This window comes from Mobula birostris, chromosome 25, assembly GCF_030028105.1.
Source record: "Mobula birostris isolate sMobBir1 chromosome 25, sMobBir1.hap1, whole genome shotgun sequence".
NCBI classification, from domain to species: domain Eukaryota; kingdom Metazoa; phylum Chordata; class Chondrichthyes; order Myliobatiformes; family Myliobatidae; genus Mobula; species Mobula birostris.
Genome location: NC_092394.1, coordinates 39985004 through 40011568, shown reverse-complemented (window position 1 = coordinate 40011568; position 26565 = coordinate 39985004). Strand labels below are relative to the sequence as shown.

Genomic DNA, 26565 nt, shown 5'->3' with positions numbered 1-26565 from the left:
TATAATACTTTACTTCTGGCCATTGCAGCATCTTGCAAAGATACATTATGACTTCCTTGCTATTGTATTTTGCATAAAGGTCAAGATCTCATAAGCTTTCTTAACCATTTGTTCAATCTGCTTTATCACCAGTAATTTATGCATATCTACCCTCTTCCACAGGTTTCACAGAAATAACTTCCCTGCCCTTTCATTCCAATCTATAACACAAAGGAAAATAACATTTCTGACACAAGGTAGGAGTTGATACATCAGGCATTTACGAAACTTTTAGGTAGGCACATGGATGACAGAAAAATGGAGGGGTACGCAGGAGGGAAGGGTTAAGATTAATCTTAAAGTTGCTTAAAAGGCCGGCACAACACTGTGGGCCAAAGGACCTGTACTGTGCTGTAATGGTCAATGTTCTATACTCTAAATTGATATAAAAGTTTTACTTTAAGTAAAACAACTGGCTTATTGATATTTTGCAAAAACACTAATTACAAGCAAAAATAAAATTTAAAACAGTGACAGAGACACCAGTTCCACTCAGTACTCATGCCACTAATTTCCATATTGACTGACAAGCAGTTTTAGTACACTAGCACCTGTGTTTTCAAAAAAGAGCAAACTCAAACTTCTTGTTGAATATGAGTCTGGAACTCAATTCACAACTTTGCACCAAGGTCAGAAGGGGGAAAAGTCAACAGAAGAGTAGAACAATGGACATTAGAAGTCATCCTTTTTTTAAAAAAAAGGACAGACAACATAAGAGTAGACCAAGATGAAAATCACTCAATGTCAGGGCAAAAATCTGCCAAATATTGATTATTTATGAAGTCAAATCAAGGCAGTGAAAAGTGTAGGCTAATTACTTCTATGAAACCTATTGCTATACCTGCTGGAATCCATTTCAATAGCTATGTGAGGATTTATGTGGAAATAAATCTGCAGAGGATGAGAAGACAACAGACAATGCTGCAGTAAGCTGGCTGTAAGGTTACCTATCTCGTGTGCCACGCCTGGCTGTGGCTGGCTGACAAGCCGGACAGAGCCATTCTCCATCTGGTATTACATAAAGGGCTGGCCTCAGACAGAACAAGTGGAAAGCCTTGTTACATTCATCACATAGAATCAGCTTGTCATCTTCACCTGAGGAGAAAAAAAAAATCTGATTTTACAGACCACAGACTTTCAGAGCAAGATTTATTTTTTGAAATAGAAGACCAAATAGAGCTATGCTTTTGAAACTTGTAAATATACTGAATAATTAATTTTTGCTTGACATTCCTGAAGACTATTTTGAAATAATTTGGCTATTCATTATAAGGAACCAACAATACAGCAGAGCACTGTACAGTAAACTATTTCTCCAAAAGCAAGTAAAAGGGACTGCTTGTACTGGACAGGACTTGTATGTGGGGCTGGTTACTGGATGTAAGAGTGATAAAAGGCAAAAGGTCGGAAATAATAAAACAGGCACATCAAGGAGAGGGCCAAATGAATAAACAGTCACCTGAGAAACTAGTGGCTACAGTAGTTATGGTAATTGGAAGGGTCTCGGCCTGAAACATCGACTGTACCTCTTCCTAGAGATGCTGCCTGGCCTGCTGCGTTCACCAGCAACTTTGATGTGTGTGGCAAACAGTGATATTGTTTTCCAGGACATGCCGAATAATACCAAACTTGGAGTGGAGGCAGATAAACAAGGATGTTACCAATTATGCACATCAAGAAATAGAGAACGAGATAAAGTAAACAAACAAGCAGCGGACAGAATTTAATACCAGAGCAGCATTTTGTAAAACAGGATGGGAACAGGCAATATAATAGTTGTCCTGAAGTGTGCATGAGCAGAAGAACAGGGAGGGTCACCTGCAGAAAATTCTGAAGGTGAGCTGACATTACTAGCATCAAAGTCTGAATAAACCTCTTAAAATTCCTGACCAGCAAAGAGAAATATCAGCACTGAGACCAAAACAATACAGGTGATATTCACGTTAGAAGCTTCAGTTAGTCATGAAGCCAGGTTTCCCCCTCTTAATATAAACTGATTTACAGAGCACATCTATTCATTACTTGAAGATTCCCAGTAAAAGTCGGTTGTGCTTCCATAAGACTTCCTATAATTAATTTGCTGATGACTATAATACTTACCCTTCTTGCGGCATACTTTACACCGAGCATTTTCAGTTGACATGTCCCATTTTATACAGGCATCCAGCATTCCCAGCAACACGTGCATGCGAGAGAAGGTCTGAGCCTCTCGGATAGCACTTTTCCATAGCTCCAATGCAGAAGCAACCTGTAGGCAAGTTAGTGAAGAGCAATTAAAAAACAAGGAATTTTTATAAACAGCATCTGTATGCAAGCAGATGCACAGGCAGTCAGGGATACAGTGGATTCTGGTCAACTGGGACCCAATGGGTCCAGTAAATGTTGATCCAATTAAGCAGTTGTCTCAATTAGACAAAGTTTCATGGAAATAGTTAAAAAAGGTATTAAAAAAAGACAAATTACCATTTAACTAACAAATTATGTACTTAACTGAAATGCAGAATAAATTAGAACACTACAAGTACTACTACAGTACTATAAAAGTGCGTATTAGTTTCTAATAGTATTCAACAGATCCAATCAATACCACGTTGTTTTGACTGTAAGTGAACAAAATCAGTGCAGACTCCTAGTGTAAATAATAGACTACCTTCACACAATTTTTGACAATTGCATGCTTCAAATCTTCATTTTCACCTTAACTTTCAAGATGATTGCCCATACCTTCAAATTCTTTATATAGTTCCTAACTTGAAGCAGTGAAATTGTTTAATTTGCTCTCCCAGCCATTTCTGGCATCTCAAAGCCTAAATGCTTGATACCACAGTAAGCAAAACAGTTCTGAATTGTCTTACTTCCCGCCAATTATCAGTGACAAAAATCACTGCTTTTTGAACACAAACACATGCAACTGACGCTAGTTAGAAGCTGTTCAGCAATGGACTCTTGCCCCAATTAAGCAACAATGTCCCAAGTAAACAGCTGCCCCAATTAACCAGAATCCATTGTATTTGAAAATAAAGCTTTCATTAAACCTAAAAAGAAACATTTTGCATTCCACAGAGATTGGATACACTGTTTCAAGTTGCTACTCTGCATGTTCACTCAATGTGAAATTAAGCAGCTTAATTAAATACATATGGCATCACATCGTTATTTTTGTTCTACCCTCAATGAAAATGCAGTTTTGTTCAGATTGGCTGCTAAATTCCTAGTTTGTTACTATAATGCTAATACAATGCAGTTCCTCAGAAAATAGATGTTTTTAGGAAACGTAAAGACATATTTCATACCGAAAGTTATTCTTTCTGGGAATTATTTCCATTTGAAACCTGAAGCAAGTAAGAGTTAGAACGAACCATCATTCAACTCTTAGCAGAATATTTCATTTTTGTAGCCAGTGCTACCAAACTTAATTGGTCAATACTCAACCAGGTGCTCTAATATAAGAGTCATAAAACACTACAGCATAGAAGCAGGTCATTTGGCCATCTAGTCTGTGCCAACTGTCATTCTGCCTAGTCCCATTGACCCACATCTGACCATTGCCCTCCAAACCCCTCCCATCCATGTACTTGGCCAAACTTCTCTTAAAGGTTGAAATTGAACCTCCGCATCCACCACTTCCGCCTGCAGCTCATTCCACACTTGCACGACCCTGAATGAAGATCCCCCTCATGTCCTCCTCAAACATTTCATCTTTTACCCTTATCCCAAGACTTCCAGTTCTAATTACACCCCAATCTTAACAGGAAAAGCCTACTTGCAATTACCCTATCTATACCCTTATAATTTTGTATACCTCTATCAAATCTCCCCTCATTCCTATGTGCCAGGGAATAAACTGCTAGTCTATTCAACCTTTCCCTATAGCTAAGGACCTCAAGTCCTAGAAACATTCTTGTAATTTTTCTGTACTGTTTCAATCTTTCTAGTATTATTCCTGTAGATAGGATACGAGAACTTCAACTTCAACATAACATCCCATCTTTTGCACTCAATACTTTAAGAAGGCCAATGTGACGAAAGCTCTTTTTATGACCCTTTTTACTTGTGATGCGACTCTCAACACCCAAACACTCATTGTGCATCTCCTACCTTGATTTTTCCTCCCAAAGTGCAACACCTCACATTTGCCTGCATTAAATTCCATTTGTCATTTTTCCAGCTGATCTAGATCCCACTGCAAGTTTGGTAGCTTTCCTTACTGTCCACTATACCCCTCCCCCCCACCCCCCAAAAACTTGGTGTCATCCGCAAGTTTGCTGATTGAGTTTACCACATTGTCTTCTCTTAATGATATGGATGATAAACAACAAAGGATCCATCACCACAGGCCTCCAGTCAGAGGGTTAACTATCTACTACCCCTCTTTGACTTCTCCCACAATGCCAATGTCTAATCCAATTTACTACCTCATCCTGAAACTTCTTCACCAGTCAAGATTTAATACATGCAGACAAAATCAACCACCTTGCTTTCATCAACTTTCTTATAACTTCCTCAAAACAGACACACAAAGCTATGTTGACCATCTCTAATCAGACCCTGTTCATCTAAATACTTATATAACTTAGAAAATGCTGAAATAACTATCCATTACTTCCTTGATGCTAATTTTGATGGCATCAGAAAGGATCTGATAGGCAATCACTAGCATATAATTTCCCACTTTATTCTCAGAACCTTTTTTAAAAAACAATAGCTATCCTCCAATTCTTTGGCACCTCTCCCCCATCTCTTTCAGCTCCATGCATAGATGACCATGCTGAACAAGTAGACAAATTTTCTCCCTTGCTATCTTTTTGCTCTTAATATACCTGTAGAAGCTCTTAAGATTCTCCTCCACCTTGTCTGCCAGAGCAACCTTGTGTTTTCTTTAAGCCCTCCAGATATCCCTCTGAAGTGTTCTCTTGCATTTCTTATACTCAAATACCTTACATGTTCCTTGCAATGCACCTCCTCTTTCTTAACCAGGGCATCAACACCCTGCAAGAACTAAGGTTCCCTAAACCAGTTAGCCCTGCCTTTTATTCTAACTGGAACATACAAACACTATGCTCTCAAAATTTCACTTTTGAAGATCTCCCACTTACCAAGCAACCCTTTGCCAGAATAAAAACCACCCCAATCCACACCTGCCAGATCCTTTCAGAAGCCATCAAAATTGGCATCAAGGAAGCCTTAGGTTCCAATCATGTTCAATTTTTGTACTTCTACTTCTGGGCTAAATGGTCAGTTAGCAGAACTGAATTGAAACTACAAGGCTCAGCTTATTCCAGTTCACTAAACTGAAGTATCTAGTCCAAATAGTTGATTGTTAATTATCAATAATTGAAAAATCATTGAATAATTGAAATAATAATTGAAATATCAATGATTCAAAAGAGTGCAGAAAAACCATTTAAGAGATAAACTTGCTTTAAACATCCAAAGGGTTAAAACAATTCAGCAGTTAAATTTTCTTTTTCCAGTCTTTCTATTAATTTTAAAATTATGAACAAAACAATAATATTAATAAACAGAGAATGGGATTACATTATTGATAACTAACATTAGCAAATACAAATTGCTAATCATACAAGTATGCTAAATCTCCCCAACTCCAAATACAATTGAACATGGTAAAGAATAAATGAAAAAAAAACTTAAAAAAAAAGAAACCCCCAAACTAGAAAAGAAAAAAAACATTAATGATGCTAAGCATAACTAAACTAAAACAAAGTCGGGCTAACATATCACATCGGATACCATCATCAATATTGTTAACTCCACTCCTCTATCTGTATATTTTTAATTAAAAAAATAGGATTAGAAAAAGGTCAAACTACATCATATGAAAATGTTGAATAAATGGTCTCCATGTTTCTTCAAATTTAACCGAGGGATCAGAGATGCCATTTCTAATTTTCTCTAAATTTAAACAAGATATAGTTTGAGAAAACCATCGAAATGTAGTAGGATTGACCTCTTTCTAATTCAATAAGATAGATCTTCTAGCCATTAATGTAAGAAATGCAATCATCCGACAGGCTGAGGGGAATAAGTAACTATCTTCAATCATCGGTAACCCAAAAATTGCAGTAATGGGATGAGGTTGTAAATCAATACGCAAAACTGTAGAAATAATATCGAAAATATCTTTCCAATATTTATCCAAAGGAGGACAAGACCAGAACATGAGTCAAAGAAGCAACTTCGGAATGATATCTATCACAAATAGGGCTAATATAAGAATAGAAACGAGCTAATTTATCTTTAGACATATGAGCTCTATGTACCACCTTAAATTATATCAATGTATGTTTAGCGCATAAAGAAAACAGATTAACTAATTGAAAGATTTTTTCCCATTTTTCTGCAGATATATGAAATTGAAGTTTCCTTTCCCATTCAGTCTTAATTTTATCAGATAAACCTGAATTTATTTTCATAATCAAATCATAAATGATTGTTATTAAACCCTTCTGATAAGGGTTTAAACCTAAAATTTTTTCCATAATATCAAATGGATATGAAGTTGGAAATATAGGTAGCTATTTTAAAAATTCCTGATTTGTAAATATCTGAAAAAAAATGAGATTTAGGCAAATTATATTTATTAGATAACTGATCAAAAGACATAAAACAGCTATCCAAAAATAAATCCTGATAACTTAATATACGCTTCATTTTCCATACCACAAAAGCTTGGTCTATAAGGGATGGTTGAAAGAAAAAGTTAGATATAATCAGACTCGATAAAATAAATTGGTTCAAACCAAAAATTTACGAAATTGAAACCATATTCTTAATGTATGTTTAATTATTGGATTAATCATTTGTTTATTTAATTTAGAAAGGACAAATGGAAGAGAAGTCCCTAAAATGGAAGTCAGAGAAAACCCTTGCACAGATTTACATTCCAGGTTTACCCATTGTGGGCATTAGGTTATATCTAAATCTTGTGTTCAAAATATTAAATATCGAATATTAATTGCCCAATAGTAAAATCTAAAATTCAGCAGTGCCAAACCACCATCCTTTTTAGACTTCTGTAAATATTTTTTTACTTAATCTAGGATTTTTATTTTGCCATATGTATGAAGAAATTTTAGAATCCAAGGTATCAAAAAAGGATTTAGAAATAAAAATTGGTGATGCTTGAAACAAGTATAAAAGATAGATGACCATCTCAGTTGACCATGATGAGATAAACAAATCCTTTCAAGAGTTTTACACTTCACTATATCAATCAGAATTTCCTGCTGACTCTACTATAATGCACAAATTTTTAAGGAAATTGAATTCCCCAAAATTATCATTCAATGAATGTTTAGTAGTAAATCTCCCATTACTGAAGGTGAAATTAAAAATGCTATCTTTTCGATGAATTCTGGTAAAGCATCCGGTCCGGATGGTTACAAAGTAGAATTTTTAAAGTTCTTTTCTGATACTCTCTCACCTTGGCTAAACCGAATTTCCAAGGATGCTTATCTATAGGTAAATTACCACAATCCTTTTATGGTGCTACTATTTCATTAATTCTTAAAAAAGACAGCAGTTAAGTTTTGACAGCCAATGAAAACATGAATTAGAATGGATGCAATAGATCTCGATTTTAACAGATACAGACAAAAGTGTGCACACCTCAGAGCATGTGGTTACTAAGGAGACAAATATTTTCTATGCTCATGAACTATAAAAGCAAAACGTAAATGGACAAAGTAATCAGTGGCAATCTAATTTAACTTCAATTCTGAGAAATATTTTCACTCTGGAACATGGTAATCCTTTGCAAAATTAAATTGCTATGGCCAATTTTGAACAAAGCAACAACTTATTTTAAGAACCTATTTTTCTCATATTACAGTGAGCAGTCACACAGAACTGCCATTCAACAGGCAAAACAGTTTGTTTTGTCATTCAACAGCAGGTGAGCAGCTGCACCCACACAATACCTCAACTAGGTGCAAAGGTAATGCAGTGCGCTTTGTACGGAAAATGCAGACATGGAAGTAATTACAAAGCTGTGAAATAATTGAAGGGTCCAGAAGGCATTAAAATTTGCCTGATTTAAAGAATGCTAGAATTAGATTACAACTTTGTAATGCCAAACAGTATCAATTTTACGCTCAATTTTTATTTGCTTTTTGAAGTTCAATGACCCAAATACAAATGGATTAATCAGTGAATTTCACTCACAAATAAAATAATTATCTAGCAATACCTGGTATACATTAAAACAAAACCTTCTGGAGTTTGATTGTAGGTTGACAACATCAAATGATTCAATTGAGCGCCACTAACTGAAATGCAGCAGACTACTAGTTCCCAGGGACAATCCCGGGCCTATCCTGCATTACTTGATCTCAGTCCTGATAACAGTTGGTAATTACATATCACTTTAAAATCCCTGGCCTGGGGAGAGTCAAGGTAAAAAGATTCCAAACTTCATTTCACTGGCTCCAGAAGAGTGACAATGCCTTTGCAATCAAGCTGCTTACAGTGACCAGGCTCACTCATTAAGAACAGTCACTTTAAAAAGATATTTCAACCTATAGATGGAATTTCAAGAATCAAATGGAAATTGGTTAAGGTGCCCAATCAAATCAGCTAGTTAATCACAAATGACCTGACTTGGTCCCACCAAGCAGAGTCCACTGCCAAGAAGGCCCACCAGTGCCTTTACTTTCTGAGGAAGCTAAGGAAATTTGGCCTGTCCCCTAACACCCTCACTAATTTTTACAGATGCACCGTAGAAAGCATTCTTCTAGGGTGCGTCACAACCTGGTATGGAAGCTGTCCTGTCCAAGACTGGAAGAAGCTGCAGAAGATCGTGAACACAGCCCAGCACATCACACAAACCAATCTTCCATTCTTGGACTCACTTTACACCACACGCTGTCGGAACAGTGCTGCCAGGATAATCAAGGACACGACCCACCCAGCCAACACACTTTTCGTCCCTCTTCCCTCTGGGAGAAGGCTCAGGAGCTTGAAGACTCGTACGGCCAGATTTGGGAACAGCTTCTTTCCAACTGTGATAAGACTGCTGAACGGATCCTGACCCGGATCTAGGCCGTACCCTCCAAATATCCGGACCTGCTTCTCGGTTTTTTTTTGCACTACCTTACTTTCCTTTTCCTATTTATGATTTATAATTTAAATTTTTAATATTTACTATTGATTTGTACTCCAGAGAGCACGAAGAGCAGAATCAAATATTGCTGTGATGATTGTACATTCTAGTATCAATTGTTTGGTGACAATAAAGTATAAAATATAATCTAAAATCCCCTAAAATTACCCCAATTAACCTAGCAATGCATTAGTAGTTGAAGGGGATAAAACAATAGGGAAATAGTTAAAGTAACTTTGAAATGACTTCCCATCATCTGTATTTTAAAATGCAACAGAATTCTTAAAATAACTTGATTCAGTTTACAACCTATCCTTTTTATCACTAGACAAGCTGGTACCTCAGCTTTCAGCTTCCACTGTGGTGCATTCAGGAGCCTAGACACTCATTACTGCCTGCAGAGGGATAGCAACTGTCAATGCCCATATTGCAATGATCACATTTCTCATGGACTTGCTTCCTGCAAAATCAGTAGTAACTGAGGCTCTATGCAGAATGTTATTGAACTGAAAAAGGAAAATGCTGGTGATATTCAGCAACTCGTAGATCTGTGGAAAGACAAATCAACCACTTTTACTTTTCAGACCAATGATCTTTCGTTAGATCCAGAAAAGACAGAAAACTAGTGTGCATTGCCAATAAGAGGAACAGTGGAAAGAACAAAGAGCAAATATACCTGTGATTAACTTATTGATATCTTATATGTGCCTTGCGCTGCGTATGACTGTTGGTACTGTACTTACACTCTGGCCCCAGAGTAACCCTGCTTTGTTTGGCTGTGTTCATGGGCATTCAAGTATGGTTGAATGACCATTAAACTTGAACCTGAAGAGGATACAAAGACCGACTCAAGGACAAAAATCCTGCGGGTACTATCCAAAAGATTGACAAATGCTATTTAATCTTAACTGGTCAAGAGTGGAAATATAGAAGGGGCGATGGAGGGCAGTAGAAAGGGTGAGGCTGATCAGAAATTGTTTTGATTCTCTGTTCCTCCTGGAAGAGCTTTCTACATCCTTCAAGATGTTAATCTATTTTATCAGATGTCCCTGCAACCTCCCCTGCCGCAGGAAGAGCAATCCCTGCTTCAATAGTCTATTCAACGTGACCAAACTCCTACATTCCTGGAATAATCTTAGCAAATAATAAACAAGAGATTCTGCACATGCTGGAAATCCAGAGTAACACATACAAAAGGCTGGAGGAACTCAGGTCAGGCAGCACCTATAGAAATGAATAAACAAGTCGATATTTCAGGCCGAAGCACTTCATCAGGACTGGAAATGAAGGGGGAAATGGTCAGAATAAGGTGAGTCAGAGGAAAGAAAAGTGGTAAGAGGGGAGGCAGAGTGGAGAATGGAAGAAGAGGGAAGTGGGAGGGGAAGAAGTTAGATAAATCAACATTCATGCCGTTGGGTTGGAGACTACCTCAATGGAATAGGAGGTTTCGCTCCTCCAACCTAACATTGGCCTCATTGTGGCAGTAGAGTAGGCCAAGGACCAATATGTTGGAATCGGAATTAAAATGGTTGACCATCGGGAAATCCTGCCTTCTGCAGATGAAGCGAAAGTGCTTGGCAAAGCAGGCTCCCAATCAACGTTGGGGCTTACCAATATAGAGTAGGCTGCACTGAGGTACCAGACACAGTGGATGACACCTGCAAATCTGTGGGGAACTGCTGCTTCACCTAGAAAGAATGGAGATGAGGGAACAGGTGAATGGGTAGGCACATCTTCGCCTGCAGGGATAAGTGACAGGAAAGTGGTTATTAGGGAGGGATGAATGGACAAGGAAATCAAGGAGGGAGCAATCTCTGCAGGAAGCAGAGAGTGGGAGTGGGGGAAGAAGGTAAAGATGTATCTGGTGGCGTGATCCTGTTGAAGATGGTGGAAGTTGCAGAGAAGGCGATAGGTGGTAGGTGAAGGGACGTGAAGGCGCATAGGTGGTAGGTGAGGACAAGAGCTACTCTATCCATTATGATGGTAAGAAAATGAGGTGAGGAAATGAAGAAGATGTGGGTGAGGGCAGTATCAGTGGTGAAGGGAAACCACGCTCTTTGAAGAACAAGGACAATTTTTAAAGATATTAATTAAAATAACTTTAGCCAATCTCTTTACTAGACATGATATTCTAACCATGGCTTAAAGAATGTCAAGTCAGAGTCATATGGATGAAAAAGGCCATTCAACCTACCATATCCACATCAACCAGTGGGCACCTATCTGTAGTTAGTCCCAAACTTCCATCCTCTGACCTATGCTGAGATGATTCAAGTGTTTGGCTAGACAGTCATTTCATGCAGTCAGTAACTTTTGCTTCCACCACTCTCTCCAACAGTGCATTCCAGGCACTCAGGGTGAAAAAGGCCCTCCTCAAATCTTTTATCCCTTACCATATTAGCTACCTGCACTGCCACCTTCAAGGATATCTAGCTTGCATATGAAGGTCCCTCTATTCTTCAATATTCTCTGGAGTCTTCTCATTGAGAGTGAATGTCCTAGCTTCATTAGTACTCCCAGGATACCTTACCTTACATTAGTCAGCATTAAACTCCATCTGCATTTTCTTAGTCCATTACACTAACAAGTCATTCACACTCTATTATCCAAGAGTACACATCCACAAACTTATGATTATGCCTCCTTATATTCACATCCACATCATTCAGGTGTATTAGGAACACTGAAGGTCCCAGTACTGATCCCTGTGGAATACCACCAATACCTGGCATCCAATCATAAACAAAGCCTTCTACTATAACCCACTTGTCACCTACTTCCAAGCCAATTTTGGATCAAATTTGCCAGCTTGCCTTGGATTCCAAGGGCCCTAACCTTTTTGGTCAGTTACATGTGGGACTTTGACAAAACCTTTACTGAAGACTGTATCTATTGCATTATCGTCATCAATACACTTCATTATTTCCTCAAAGACAAAATCAACTAGATTGGCCAGACAAGATTTTTCCTTGACAAAGCCAGCTGGCCACCTCTGATCAATAATCCTGTCTCTCAGAATATTCTCTAGTAACTTCCCTACTACTGAAGTTACGCTCATAGGTCTATAGATTGCAGGCTTTTCTTTGCTGCCCTCTTGAAAAGGAAAACCACATTTGCCAGCTTTCAGTCATCTGTGACCTCATTTAAGGCCAGTGAAAATCTCAACCAGAGACACACCAGTCTTTTTCCTTTCCTCCCACATCAGTCTGGTTCGATGCAGGCCACTCCTGGCAATGAACAGGTTCATTTTACTAATGTCCACACATTGATTTTGTTCATAAATTGGAAAATAGACAAAGTTTGATAAGACACACATTTTTGTAAAAAACAAATATAAATGCCATTAAAAGCCACTGACTAATAAGAATAATGGATACAATAGAGAGAGAAACTAGCTTTGTCATTCACAAGAACAGATGCTTTTGAAGTCAACAACATTTTGGGAGTTTGGCTGCAAATACAGATGTCCTAAGTCTGGCATTTGTAACATGGGAGCAACTATAAAGGCTTATTGTGACTTTCCTGCTCTTATACTCAGACTCCTTTATAGAGGTCAAAATCTGTTGTTTTTTTTTTAAGAACTTTCTCAACTTGACATACCATTTTCATCAAGCTATCCATGTAAACTCCCAAAGTTCAAAGCAAAGAGAAAAGCAACAAATGTTGGAAATATGAAACAAGCACATAAAACGAGGTCAGACAACATCTATGTGGAGAAATAATTAGCATTTCAAGTGGATGACATTTCATTACAACAACGAAAGGTTGGAAGACAAGCATGTTTTAATCTGCAGGGAAGGGGAAGGCTGGAGTGAACAAATATTTGATAGGGAACAGACCAAGAGAAACTAAATGATGCAAGTGGCGGTTCTGGTCAAAATGCAGTTCTTCACGTGATGCTGGTACAAGATGCAAATTGAAGATATACGAGGACAGAGGAAATAAAAAATGCGTTGCAAATATTAGATACAGAAAACTGCAGTTGCTGCAAGCATGAAATAAGAGAATGTAGGAAATACCCAGCAGATCAAGAAACATTGATGGAGTAAAAAAAAACAGGTTATATTACCAATTGTCACCCTTTCAACAGAACTGGCCGCTTCTGAAACAAACTGGAGAGGTTTTTTTTTATCTGAAATTATTGGAAATAAGTGTCCAATCCATAGGGATAGAAAGTGCCTTTTATCAGAAATGTGTTATATTGGCTCTACTCATTCTTTCTACCAAACAATATCTTCACATTTCCCAGCGTTAGATTTTTGCAGTCCTCCACCCATCCATTCCACCTGTGGTCACTGCTTCCAATGTGTTATCTGCACATTTGGAAAATCTGCACATTTGGAAAACAAGTCTGAGCTCCAACTTTATCCTGTTACTTAGCCAATTCTCTATCCTCTCTAAAACACCTTTGGTTCCAGCCTTTAACTTGACAAGTTTATTATATGACAATTTATGAAATAATATTTGGAAGTTCATATACTGTATATTAATCAAACCTCTCCACTGTTTCATCAGAAAACTACTGAGGTACAAATGACCTGTGATGAACCTATATTTTCTCTGATTATTTCATACCTATCCAAGTGACTACTAATTCTGACCCGAATTATTGTTGGTTGAATGTTCCCATTATCACGGTTGAATTGTCAATGTTAAAATTTATTAGACACTCAATCTAACCAACAGACATTAGTCAAAACAAAAGGAATAATTTTGGATGTCAGCACAATTGTGTTCTATTCCTATACTTTTTCAGACTTTCTTATGCACCTGTGACAAGCAGTGGCTCCTAAATCCTGGTCCAGCTACATCAGGCACCTCAAGGCACTGAAACAATTCTATCATCCACTCTTTACTAAACTCTCCAAATTTACCCACATAGGTGTTGTCACTGCCCCTAGCAGTGAGGATCTCATTATATCAAGCTGGATTCAAAGGCAAAGTTACTTGGATGTCTGACATCAGACTCTCAAAAAGATACCAAGCTGAAGGAGGGGGAAAAAAAAAAGACTCAAGAATATGCTTACAGACTTAGAAAATTTCACCAACCCCACTGATTCTTGAGAATCCCTGGCCCAAGACTGCTCAAAGTGAAAAATTTGCATTCAGGATAATATTAAGGGCATGAAGTCCACACATTAGGAGTGCAAAAAGGTTCTACACAATCAGACGAAGCAGTGCTCATCCACTCTACCTACCAGCTTACTACATCAAATTGACTTTATTACTTACATTCTTCATATACATGGAGTAGAAATCTCTGTGTTCCGTCTCTGTCTAAATGTACAATTTATGTCAATTTGAGAGAAAACCCTACATTAGTTTTGAGGATTTAGAGATAACTGATAAGAATAGAAATGCCTCAGAAAGATAGACACCAAGTGAATTATGCTCTTTTGTTAAACTAATATTGACCCCTGCTGGCCATATCCATATGCTGCGGTGCAGCTCCAGTACAACAGAAATGTGCCGAATTGGTAACATTGTCTGCCCCATCAGTCCACCTTAGAGGTAATTAATAGTGAGCAAAGTTCAAAATAAATTTATATCCAAGTCCATATCTTTCACCATATACTACCCTGAATTCAATGTCTTGCAGGCTTTCATATTAACATAGAACATAGAATAGTACAGCACAGTACAGGCCCTTCGGCCCACAATGTTGTGCCGACCCTCAAACCCTGCCTCCCATATAAGCCCCCACCTTAGATTCCTCCATATACCTGTCTAGTAGTCTCTTAAACTTCACTAGTGTATCTGCCTCCACCACTGACTCAGGCAGTACATTCCACGCACCAACCACTCTCTGAGTAAAAAACCTTCCTCTAATATCCCCCTTGAACTTCCCACCCCTTACCTTAAAGCCATGTCCTCTTGTATTGAGCAGTGATGCCCTGGGGAAGAGGCGCTGGCTGTCCACTCTATCTATTCCTCTTATTATCTTGTACACCTCAATCATGTCTCCTCTCATCCTCCTTCTCTCCAAAGAGTAAAGCCCTAGCTCCCTTAATCTCTGATCATAATGCATACTTTCTAAACCAGGCAGCATCCTGGTAAATCTCCTCTGTACCCTTTCCAATGCTTCCACATCCTTCCTATAGTGAGGTGACCAGAACTGGACACAACACTCCAAGTGTGGCCTAACCAGAGTTTTATAGAGCTGCATCATTACATCGCGACTCTTAAACTCTATCCCTCGACTTATGAAAGCTAACACCCCATAAGCTTTCTTAACTACCCTATCCACCTGTGAGGCAACTTTCAGGGATCTGTGGACATGTACCCCGAGATCCCTCTGCTCCTCCACACTACCAAGTATCCTGTTATTTACTTTGTACTCTGCCTTGGAGTTTGTCCTTCCAAAGTGTACCACCTCACACTTCTCTGGGTTGAACTCCATCTGCCACTTCTCAGCCCACTTCTGCATCCTATCAGTGTCTCTCTGCAATCTTCGACAATCCTCTACACTATCTACAATACCACCAACCTTTGTGTCGTCTGCAAACTTGCCAACCCACCCTTCTACCCCCACATCCAGGTCGTTAATAAAAATCATGAAAAGTAGAGTTCCCAGAACAGATCCTTGTGGGACACCACTAGTCACAATCCTCCAATCTGAATGTACTCCCTCCACTACCACCCTCTGCCTTCTGCAGGCAAGCCAATTCTGAATCCACCTGGCCAAACTTCCCTGGATCCCATGCCTTCTAACTTTCTGAATAAGCCTACCGTGTGGAACCTTGTCAAATGTTAAACACAAAGAAACAATAGAATCAATGAAAAACTACACAAGACAGAAAAAATTAATGTGCAAGACAACACTGTCCAAATACGAAAAGAAAAAAACTCATAATAATAATAAATAAGCAATAGAGAACACAAAATGAGTACTTTCGTTAGGGTTCCAGCAACTTGGAGAGTATGACATTTTGAATTGCTCTTTGAACAAAAGAAAAAGTTTTAATTCTTAAAATGAAGGAAGCATTTTGAAATGAAGGTGAAATAGTAGTAATGGGAACATTGTGAGATGATGAGGTAGATCAAGAATATTAGATACAATGCAATTTAATCTTTGATTAAAGTTTGCTAACAACACCCTGTCAAACACACCCTCTCACTCTGCATTTCAAGATTGGGACTGGCTGATTATATTAAAACCAACTCAAATGGACCAGCCACATTAATAAACTACTACAAGAATAGATGATCAGCTGGGTATTCTACAGCCAACAGTATACCTCTCAAATCCCCAAACCAATTCTGCCAAATCAGTACCATGATGCAATACTCTCCACCTGCCTCAAATACAATTCAAACAACTCTCAAGAAGTTCATCAACACCCAGTACAAACCAATATTGCACTATATCAACCAGGCTAAACATTCATTCCCTCTACTGCAAGTGCACAATGGCTGCAGTGTTTAGCATCCATATTATGTACAGTCGTTTCTCATACAGGCTATTCTGACCACATTTCTCAGAGATATCTTTTATGAAGCCCAAATGCTGTCGTTGTGAGGAAACAACAAACTGTGCAAGCTCCCCTCCCAATCCGGCACCATCCTTATCCAGAATAACATCACTGGTTACTGAGTCCAAATCCAGAAACTTCCTACCCAAGTATATACCTTTAACAGGACTTGAGCACCTTATGGCAGAAGCTCACCACCAATCTCTTAAGAATAATTCGGGATAGGCAATAAATAGTGACTGTTATCAATGCCCCAATCTCAAAAGAAAATTTCAAAATTAGTTTGCATCTTCAATGCCATTTTCTGTGCAAATGAGCTTTGCAAACGCATAACCAAAGAAAAATTGATATTGTATAAAAGGAGGGTTCTTTGGCTTGCCCAAAAGAGTAGGTTTTAAGGAATGCCTCAAAGGAAGAGATAGAGGTGATAATACAAAGTATTTTGGAAGTAATGTTTAAAATATAGGAGTCAGAAAGCAAAAGACAAAGCTATTAATTAAGACTAAGTCAGTGGAATAGAACGCTGGATATGGCATATCATCAATTGTTAGTCTTCACAGTAAGCAGAATACCTGAGGTGATGTTTGCATTAACTGTGCTCCAGAGTGAAATTTCACAACTTACCTTAGCTTCTTCAGCCATTTTCTTTTCCTCATCCACTTCCTCCACCTTTACTTCCTCGCCTGCTTTCTTTTTTTGCTTGGGAGCCATGAAACCTTGGAGAAATTTCTTTATTATACACTCCTGAAGTGTGATTACGCACTCTCCCAAATCCTTCAGATCATCCATCGATCGCACCTAGCAAACCAGGAAGTGATACAATGAAATTATTTTCATCTCAACTTAGCTCTTGATTGGCTACTTGCTCAAGCAGCACAAACTTCAATTTCATATCATGCAAATACACTTGATGGCAAACATATGTGTCACACTTAAGAGTAGAGAATCAAAGCAAGTCTGGAACTGCTATCCATGTAGATTGGCACAAAGTTAGAAATAAAAGCAAGAAGTGTTCTGATTTAATAACTGGTCCTCAATGGATGCCACCTACTCGAGCTCCCAGTTTCTCAGCAGTCACCTGACTGAACTTCAGAAATGGTTCTAAATCGTGCTGCTCTTTGAAACAAGTCATAACTGTAACTGGTCACAATGTGTTTCCTTACTGTGCATACAGCAGCATTTTAAGACACTTTCTTTCCTTTCCTATACACCCAAAAACCATAGTTCAATAACAGTGAATATTCCACATTGGTTAATCACTACCTGCATTCTTATTACCAATTTCATAAAAATACTGCACCACATACAGCAGATTGCTCTGATATGGGGATATTTGATCCTAGCTTTATCTTATTCCTACAAATGTAAAGTATTCCACTAGAATCCAAAATTAAAAATTCAAAATGTGTTAACTACTCAGGTGAGGCAGCATCTGCAAAGAGAAAAAAAAAGTCCTGTTTCAGGACAATGATCTTTCAAATATCATCAAAAAAATATTAACTTGCTTCAGTCTTCAAAGATGCTGCCTAATCTACTAAGAATTCCAACATTTTCTGTTGATAACAACAGGAATTCCGCAGATGCTGGAAATTCAAGCAACTTTGATTTTCTGTTGATTCTGTACTTTTGACAGTTGTCTCACTGTTTCTCCACAGCTTAGAAATTGTTTGAAGGGAGACAAAACAAAGGATTTGAGCAGTGTAAATATGTGGGTTGGAAGGCCAAATGATGTTGGATAAACTGCAAATTTGCAATGCCAAAGATGGTGCTTCCCTAGTTTTGGACATCTAAACAAGACTATAATGCTCCAATTCCCAATGATTTATTTGGGGATATAATTCACAAAAATCAGATAATTCCAAAAAGAGAAAAGAGTGAATGTTTCAGGATGAAGACCCTTTAAAGGAATAGAGAAAAGAAAGAGTCTAGATATTAACTCTAACATTCCAGATCACAGATGCTGAGTGTTTCCAGCATTTTCTGTTTTTCTATTTCAGATTGAGAATCTGCAGTTTTCTTTTTATTTTCCTCCTTTACATTAAGTTAGCTTGGTCCAATCTTTGCCATCAGAAGTGCCTCTCCGAGTAAAATTTAGCCAAATTTATCAGTCAACAAACCACACTCTGTGCATATAATATGCTTAAACCCCTTTCGTCTTAATGATGAACTTAATCTGAGAATGTTTTTTTAGAAAAAACACACATTTTTCTTGACCACCTCTGTTCCATTGACAATCTCAGCAGGCACCCTTACTCCACAATCTTGATTTTCCCCATAAATGACATCTGGTTTAATGAAATTATGCTCAAATTGGACAATGGATTAATTCATGTCCATTATAATATGGCTGGTTGAGTGCAAATACTTAATATTAATACTTAATATTACTTAATATTATTACACAATCAGGCTGATTTAGAAGTGGAGTCCTGAAGAAAACTAATTCAAAGTAGTGCAAAACTTTTACACTCCGAGTACAAGGCAGCCATCAGCTAAATGAACAGCTGTTACTGATAATACACACCAGACTGGAAGCTCAGCACAAGAACAATTTGGGTTGGAGAAAATAAACTATCACCACGAAGAGAACTAACGATGTAACAGAGAAAAGGACTGCTGCTCCACAAAGGACAAACTCTTTGAAGGCACCTTTCTTGGCTAAGAATATATTATAGAAACTAATAACACAGAAGGGAGCTATCAGTCCATGTTATCATTGTTGGAGAAGAAAAAAAATGACAAGATTAAGAAGAGTTCATAATCTCACTTTTAAAAAGAAAAGCAAAATGTTAATTTCAAGCCAGAAGAAATACTCTTTACGAGGAGTGGGAATAGACATCCATGGTTCTGAATGTCTGTATTTTCCTGGGTTAAAACCAATCTCTTTTTACCAACAAGGGTAAAGCTAAGAAAACATTTACTTTAATATTAAACTAGACAAATAACTAGCTTACTTTGTCAAAACAGTTGAATGATTGATCATGAATACTGTGCTAGCATCTATGTACAACAGCTACCGGTCATACAAACACCACTTGCTGAGTACACTAGCGTTCATGTGTTTACTTACCCTCTCCTCAAATTCATCACATTTGTCCATGTATCCCAACCCTCCCTTTTGCAGTCGGGTTGCCACCTCAATGAGGTCTGTTCGGAGATAGTTGAGGAGTTCCTGATGGCCGTCACAGGACTTTAGACCAAGGTTTGGTTTCCGGGCATAGTGGAGTGAATGAAGAATATCATGGTATCTATAAAAAGAGGTTACTTTTTAAAGATTGCAACATGCATCATCAATTATATCAATAAACTAAAACAGCACCTCTTTCAAAGCAGGCAACCATCTTCATACTATGATGGAGCATGGATTTGCACCTTAATTGCATCTGCATGTTAAGTGGTTACATTTCTTAACTCCTTAGCTCCAACCATGTAAAAGTTTATTCGCTATGCTCATTGAATTACCTCCTTTCCCCCCCACTTTATTTTGCATCCAACAGTTTATTGTCCATGATTAATCTGTCTATTTCCCTTTGCAGATGATGGATGCTCCTCCTTACTTATTAGTGACTCCTAAGACCTCTAATATGTATTCTCTAACAAATATCATTCAAGCCTAAAAAGAATCCTTGTTAATGATATATATCACATTACTTTGGGGCAGCTTATTAGACCTTCTCCAGATCACAATGACTCATTTAAAAAAAACTCAGTAGTTTAAAAATGTTTTATGGTATCAGACACTGGGCAGGTACATTGTTAAGAAAGGTATAGAGGGATAGAAGTAAACACAGGCAAATGAGACTAGCTTAGATGGGCATCCTGGTTGATATAGATCAGTTATGACTAAGGTCCAGATTCCATACTGAAATACTATGATTCTAAGTACACAAATCTCACATTCTTTTTTTTAAAAAACTATTTAAACTTCTCTGTAATATTGGAAATGACTTTTAAATAAATTTATGAAAAACAAAAATGCTGCATTAATCATTCTAACAGAAGAGAGCTTCCACCTTAAACTTAATCAGATACGAATATACTTCCATGGAATTGAGCCTGCCCACTCAAACTGTGCAGATTCATTCAGTTGTTTTGCATCACACTCCGTCATATTTAATTATTTGAATTTGAACAGAGCTTATCAATAAATCACAGGGGGAAAGAGGGGCGACCTTGAATTCAAACAAAAATAACTCAAAAGAACTGAATCAACATTACACTGCTCAAAATTTACTACACATAATGTAGAGCAGCATCTTAACAATGTGGCCAATTAGTAAAACAAGATTACTTGAGAACAGACAGAAGCACGTACCATTCACAAGCAAAAACCTTCAAAGTCAACAAATCACAACCTAGTGTTCAGTAGCCATAGCAAGATCCCAGTAAGTTAAAGCATAAATCTGCTTTTCAATGTGTGGAAGCCAGTCTGGCAAACTAGCAAGTACAATGAGTACACTGCTGTACCTCACAGAACAGGAAAACCCCAGTTTTCTGTCTCTGTCCAGTCATGTAACATCCAGAAAGTACACTAAGGTGCTAAAATTGGTTAAAGTATTCAAATAAGAACCTAGGTGGAGAAATGAACTATAACTTTCCAATCACTTAGTTAAATTGCAAAATGATTAAGACAGGAATGGACACAGCTAATAATAGCCACTTACCGTTAGGAGGGCTAAAGTGATGTTGATACTGGAGTATAAAGTAAGGAAAAGCATTGCATATGAGACATGGACCAAGGGCAGCAGGTATTGTTTGGGGAAGAATTAAGCTAGTCATGAACAAAAATGTATTTCAACAGGCCTGGAGTTCTTCAGGAAGGTTAACAGTGATGTTCATTACAAAAAGTTTCCACATCCTGATTTGAACTTTATTACCTGTCCAAAGATAACTAACCAGTAGCACTTAAAGCCTCAGACCAATCAGAAAGCCCATTCAGTACAAAAAAAAAGATGAAGTTCACAAAATATAAATTAAGAGGAAATAGAGACTGTTTTAAAAAAAAATATTGTAAAACAGGTTACATGGCAGTTTTAAAAGAGGACTTACTTTTTCTGAAGTCGCTCTTTCAGGGCACTTTCTCTGACTCCTTGCTGATGGAAGCAATTCAGGAGCTCATCAAGTTCCTTCTGGGTGTCACACACAAACCTGTGGGGGAAAAAAAATCACATTCCCACTAATATTTCCAAAGAAGGTAAGCACACACACACCCACTAGAAATAGTGGGCAAATACCTTAAAAGAAAGTAGATGAATGTTCTAACTCCCAAGAGAAAGCTGACAGGCTTTCTTCTTGGAAGCTAGAGAATTGATGCATTCGCTTCAGGACAACCAAACAAAACTAGCAATCAAATAAATGCAACAAAAAAAATTAAGAAAGCACCTCAATCAATCATACAGCATGGCACTTGTAGGATTACCCATGAGAAGAGATATCTAGGTTAAGGGTTGAAAAGTTGATGGAAAAATAAATGGGCAGTTGAATGCCAAAACATTTTCAATTTGCTAATTAAAATAAATTAAGCAGATAAATAATATGCAGGTTACAACTGGTAAGAAATGTAATTAAATAGCAATAGAGAAATTCTAAACTCAGGCAAGAGAGTTCAAAGGAAATTTTTTTTTTGAAAAAAAGGACTGACAAGCAGTATTCCCCAGAGGTCAGCATGAGGCACATGACTATTTGTTATCTATATCACTAACATGGACAAGAATGTAAAAGGAAAGGTTAGTGAGTTTGCAGATGACACTACAGTCAGTGGTGTTGACAGTGAAAATGGTTATTGGGATGCACAGAGGGATCTCGATCAGTTGGGTAAGGGCACTGAGGATTGGCAAATGGAGTTTAATTTGGACAAGTGCACCGTGTTGCACTTTGGGAAGACAAATGAGGATAGGGCATTCAGTCAAAACTAGGACCCCGGGGTGTAGAACAGGGTCTAAGGAGTACAAGTTCATGGTACCTTAACAGTGGCATCACAGGTAGACAAGTGAATAAGATATTTAACACAATGGCATTCATCAGGCAGGGCACTGAGTATAGAAGGCAAAATGTTATGCTGCAGTTGCTCAATATACTGGTGAGACTGCATCTGGAATACTGTGCTCCGTTTTTGTCACTTTGCTATAGAAAGGATACCATTAAGCTAGAAGGAGTGCAGAGGGGATTTGAGGATGTTGCTGGGGCTCGAGGGACTGGATGATGAAAACAGCTTGAGCAGGTTAGCTTTATTCCCCACTGCATTGTAAGAGAATGACGAATAAATTTACAGATTTGTATAAAGTCCTGGGGGTGGGGGGAACAGAGTCAATGTGGTCACATTTATTTTCCTCCAAGGTTGGAGGATCAAAAACTAGGAAGGATTAAGGTAAGAGGGGAGAGATTTGATAGGAACTTGATGGGTAGTAGTCAGTATATGGAATGAGCTGCCAGAGGAAATGGTTGAGGCAGGTGTGTTAACAGCATTTATTTATTTTTAAAGATACGGCATGGTAACAGGCCCTTCCAGCCCAACAAGCTGTCACCGCCCAATTCACCCGTGACCAATTAACCTTCTAACCCACAAGCCTTTGGAATATGGGGGGAAATTTGTGCATTCTTCCTGTGACTGCGAACTCCTTACAGAAGTAGAATTGAATCTGGGTCAAGGGTGTCATCATAGTGTACTGCTCTGCCCCAGAAATCATGGTCCTCCCAGGATCAAATTGGGAAGCAAACATGATAACCACTACGTTACAGCAAACAACAGCAGTTAAAAATCAAGTGTCAGGAGTAGGACTTAGATAGGTATATGGATATGAAAGATTTCCCATCTAAGCTAGTCACATTGGCCAAATGAGGGAAAAATAGGACCAGCTTAGAAAGGAGTCTTGCTCAGCATAGACTAAAGGGCCCTATTTCCATGCTGTATGAATTCATGCACTTAAAGGCAGAGGTTAGCTCAAGAGATGTATTAATGCTGGCAAAGGTCTAGTTAAGATAAATGGTAGGTTTCTGCGCTCACATATCCTATGGAAGAAGGAGTCTAGAGATATCCTCCAGCTTTGCTACAATAATAAACAAATGTTTAATGTTTCCCCAAAATGTAAAGGTACACCACAACTTCATAGATTCTAAAAAGATGTAAACAGACTCAGTTGCTGGAGCAACTGAACTCTTAAAACCACAAATTAGTTTAAGGTAACACACATCAAAGTTGCTGGTGAACGCAGCAGGCCAGGCAGCATCTCTAGGAAGAGGTGCAGTCGACGTTTCAGGCCGAGACCCTTCGTCAGGACTAACTGAAGGAAGAGTGAGTAAGGGATATGAAAGTTGGAGGGGAAGGGGGAGATCCAAAATGATAGGAGAAGACAGGAGGGGGAGGGATGGAGCCAAGAGCTGGACAGGTGATTGGCAAAAGGGGATACGAGAGGATCATGGGACAGGAGGTCCGGGAAGAAAGACAAGGGGGGGGGGGGGGGGACCCAGAGGATGAGCAAGAGGTATATTCAGAGGGACAGAGGGAGAAAAAGGAGAGTGAGAGAAAGAATGTGTGCATAAAAATAAGTAACAGATGGGGTACGAGGGGGAGGTGGGGCCTAGCGGAAGTTAGAGAAGTCGATGTTCATGCCATCAGGTTGGAGGCTACCCAGACGGAATATAAGGTGTTGTTCCTCCAACCTGAGTGTGGCTTCATCTTTACAGTAGAGGAGGCCTTGGATAGACATGTCAGAATGGGAATGGAATGTGGAATTAAAATGTGTGGCCACTGGGAGATCCTGCTCTCTCTGACGGACAGAGCGTAGATGTTCAGCAAAGCGGTCTCCCAGTCTGCATCGGGTCTCGCCAATATATAAAAGGCCACATCGGGAGCACCGGACGCAGTATATCACCCCAGTCGACTCACAGGTGAAGTGTTGCCTCACCTGGAAGAACTGTTTGGGGCCCTGAATGGTGGTAAGGGAGGAAGTGGACTACAGACTCCAGAGCCTGCCGGCCCCGACGCTAGCAGGCATGAACTTCAGATTGCGGCCCCTGCCACTGATCTTGGCGGCTCCAACATCTCAGGGCATATTCAAAACCCGGACTCCAGCAACGACCATGGACACCTTCACAGCGATTGCGCAACCACCAACTGCGACGCCAGCCTTGAACTCCAGGCCGGGTCTTTATGTGCTGCTGTTGTGACTCCCGTCTCCCCTTCCCCCACCAATACTCTGCAACCCCGTCTCCTTCAGATCCCATTGTCAGCTCCTGGGTCCTCAGAGACTCCATCTTCCTCTCACCCCAACCCTCCCCTCTCCATTGACACCCCCAGCCTCCCCCCTCTGATCCCAGCTCTCAAGATTCCAGCCTTGAACTCCAGGCCGAGTCTTTATGTGCTGCTGTTGTGACTCCTGTCTCCCCTTCCCCCACCACCACTCCGCAGCCCTGTCTTCCTCAGATTCCACCGTCAACTCCTGGGCCCTCGGAGGCTCCATCTTCCTCTCACCCCAACCCTCCCCTCTCCATTGACACCCCCAGCCTCCCCCCTCCCCCCTCTGATCCCAGCTCTCACCCGTGCCGGGTCTTTACCATCCCCTCCGACCTTCAACTGTCGGAGGCAGAACGCTCGGTCCTCAGTAAGGGCCTCACCTTTGTCCCCCTTCACCCACACCTCAGCGAGTTCCGTGTTCGCCACGATGCGGAACTTTTCTTCCGCCGTCTCTGTCTCCGAGCCTACTTCTTTGGCAAGGACTCTTCCACCCCCACCGATGATCCCTTCTCCCGTCTTCAACCCTCCTCTTCTTCATGGACACCCCGCTCTGGTCCTCTGCCTGCTCTGGATCTCTTTACCGCTAATTGCCGACGGGACATCAATCGTCTCAACCTCACCGCACCTTGTCCCCATTCCAACCTCACTCCTTCCGAACGCTCTGCTCTCCACTCACTCCGCACTAATCCTAACCTTATTATTAAACTCGCCGATAAGGAGGGTGCTGTTGTAGTCTGGCGTACTGACCTCTACCTTGCCAAGGCACAGCGACAACTCGCGGATACCTCCTCTTATTTACCCCTCGATCGTGACCCCACTAAGGAGCACCAGGCCATTGTCTCCCACACCATCACCGACTTTATCCGCTCAGGGGATCTCCCATCCACTGCTACCAACCTTATAGTTCCCACACCCCGCACTTCCCGTTTCTACTTCCTACCCAAGACCCACAAACCTGCCTGTCCTGGCCGACCTATTGTCTCAGCTTGCTCCTGCCCCACCGAACTCATTTCTGCATACCTCGACACTGTTTTATCACCCCTTGTTCAATCCCTTCCGACCTATGTTCGTGACACTTCTCACGCTCTTAAACTTTTCGATGATTTTAAGTTCCCTGGCCCTCACCGCTTTATTTTCACCATGGATGTCCAGTCCTTATATACTTCCATCCCCCATCAGGAAGGTCTCAAAGCTCTACGCTTCTTTTTGGATTCCAGACCTAATCAGTTCCCCTCTACCACCACTCTGCTCCGTCTAGCGGAATTAGTCCTTACTCTTAATAATTTCTCCTTTGGCTCCTTCCACTTCCTCCAAACTAAAGGTGTAGCTATGGGCACCCGTATGGGTCCTAGCTATGCCTGCCTTTTTGTTGGGTTTGTGAAACAATCTATGTTCCGTGCCTATTCTGGTATCTGTCCCCAACTTTTCCTTCGCTACATTGACGACTGCATTGGCGCTGCTTCCTGCACGCATGCAGAACTCGTTGACTTTATTAACTTTGCCTCCAACTTTCACCCTGCCCTCAAGTTTACCTGGTCCATTTCCAACACCTCTCTCCCCTTTCTAGATCTTTCTGTCTCTGTCTCTGGAGACAGCTTATCCACTGATGTCTACTATAAGCTTACTGACTCTCACAGCTATCTGGACTATTCCTCTTCTCACCCTGTCTCTTGCAAAAACGCCATCCCCTTCTCGCAATT

The 26565-nt window shown here is 39.6% G+C and overlaps 1 protein-coding gene across 1 annotated transcript in view; it reads right to left on the bottom strand.

Annotated features, from left to right (window-relative positions):
• baz1b (bromodomain adjacent to zinc finger domain, 1B) overlaps nt 1–26565 on the bottom strand; it is an 86520-nt gene that overhangs the window by 19344 nt on the left and 40611 nt on the right. Inside the window, exons 10-14 of the mRNA XM_072243572.1 lie at nt 21682–21780; nt 19703–19880; nt 17257–17430; nt 2140–2287; nt 987–1134 (exon numbers count right to left, since the gene is read on the bottom strand). Of these exons, the coding sequence (XP_072099673.1) occupies nt 987–1134; nt 2140–2287; nt 17257–17430; nt 19703–19880; nt 21682–21780 (747 nt within the window). The remainder of the gene's footprint in view (nt 1–986; nt 1135–2139; nt 2288–17256; nt 17431–19702; nt 19881–21681; nt 21781–26565) is intronic.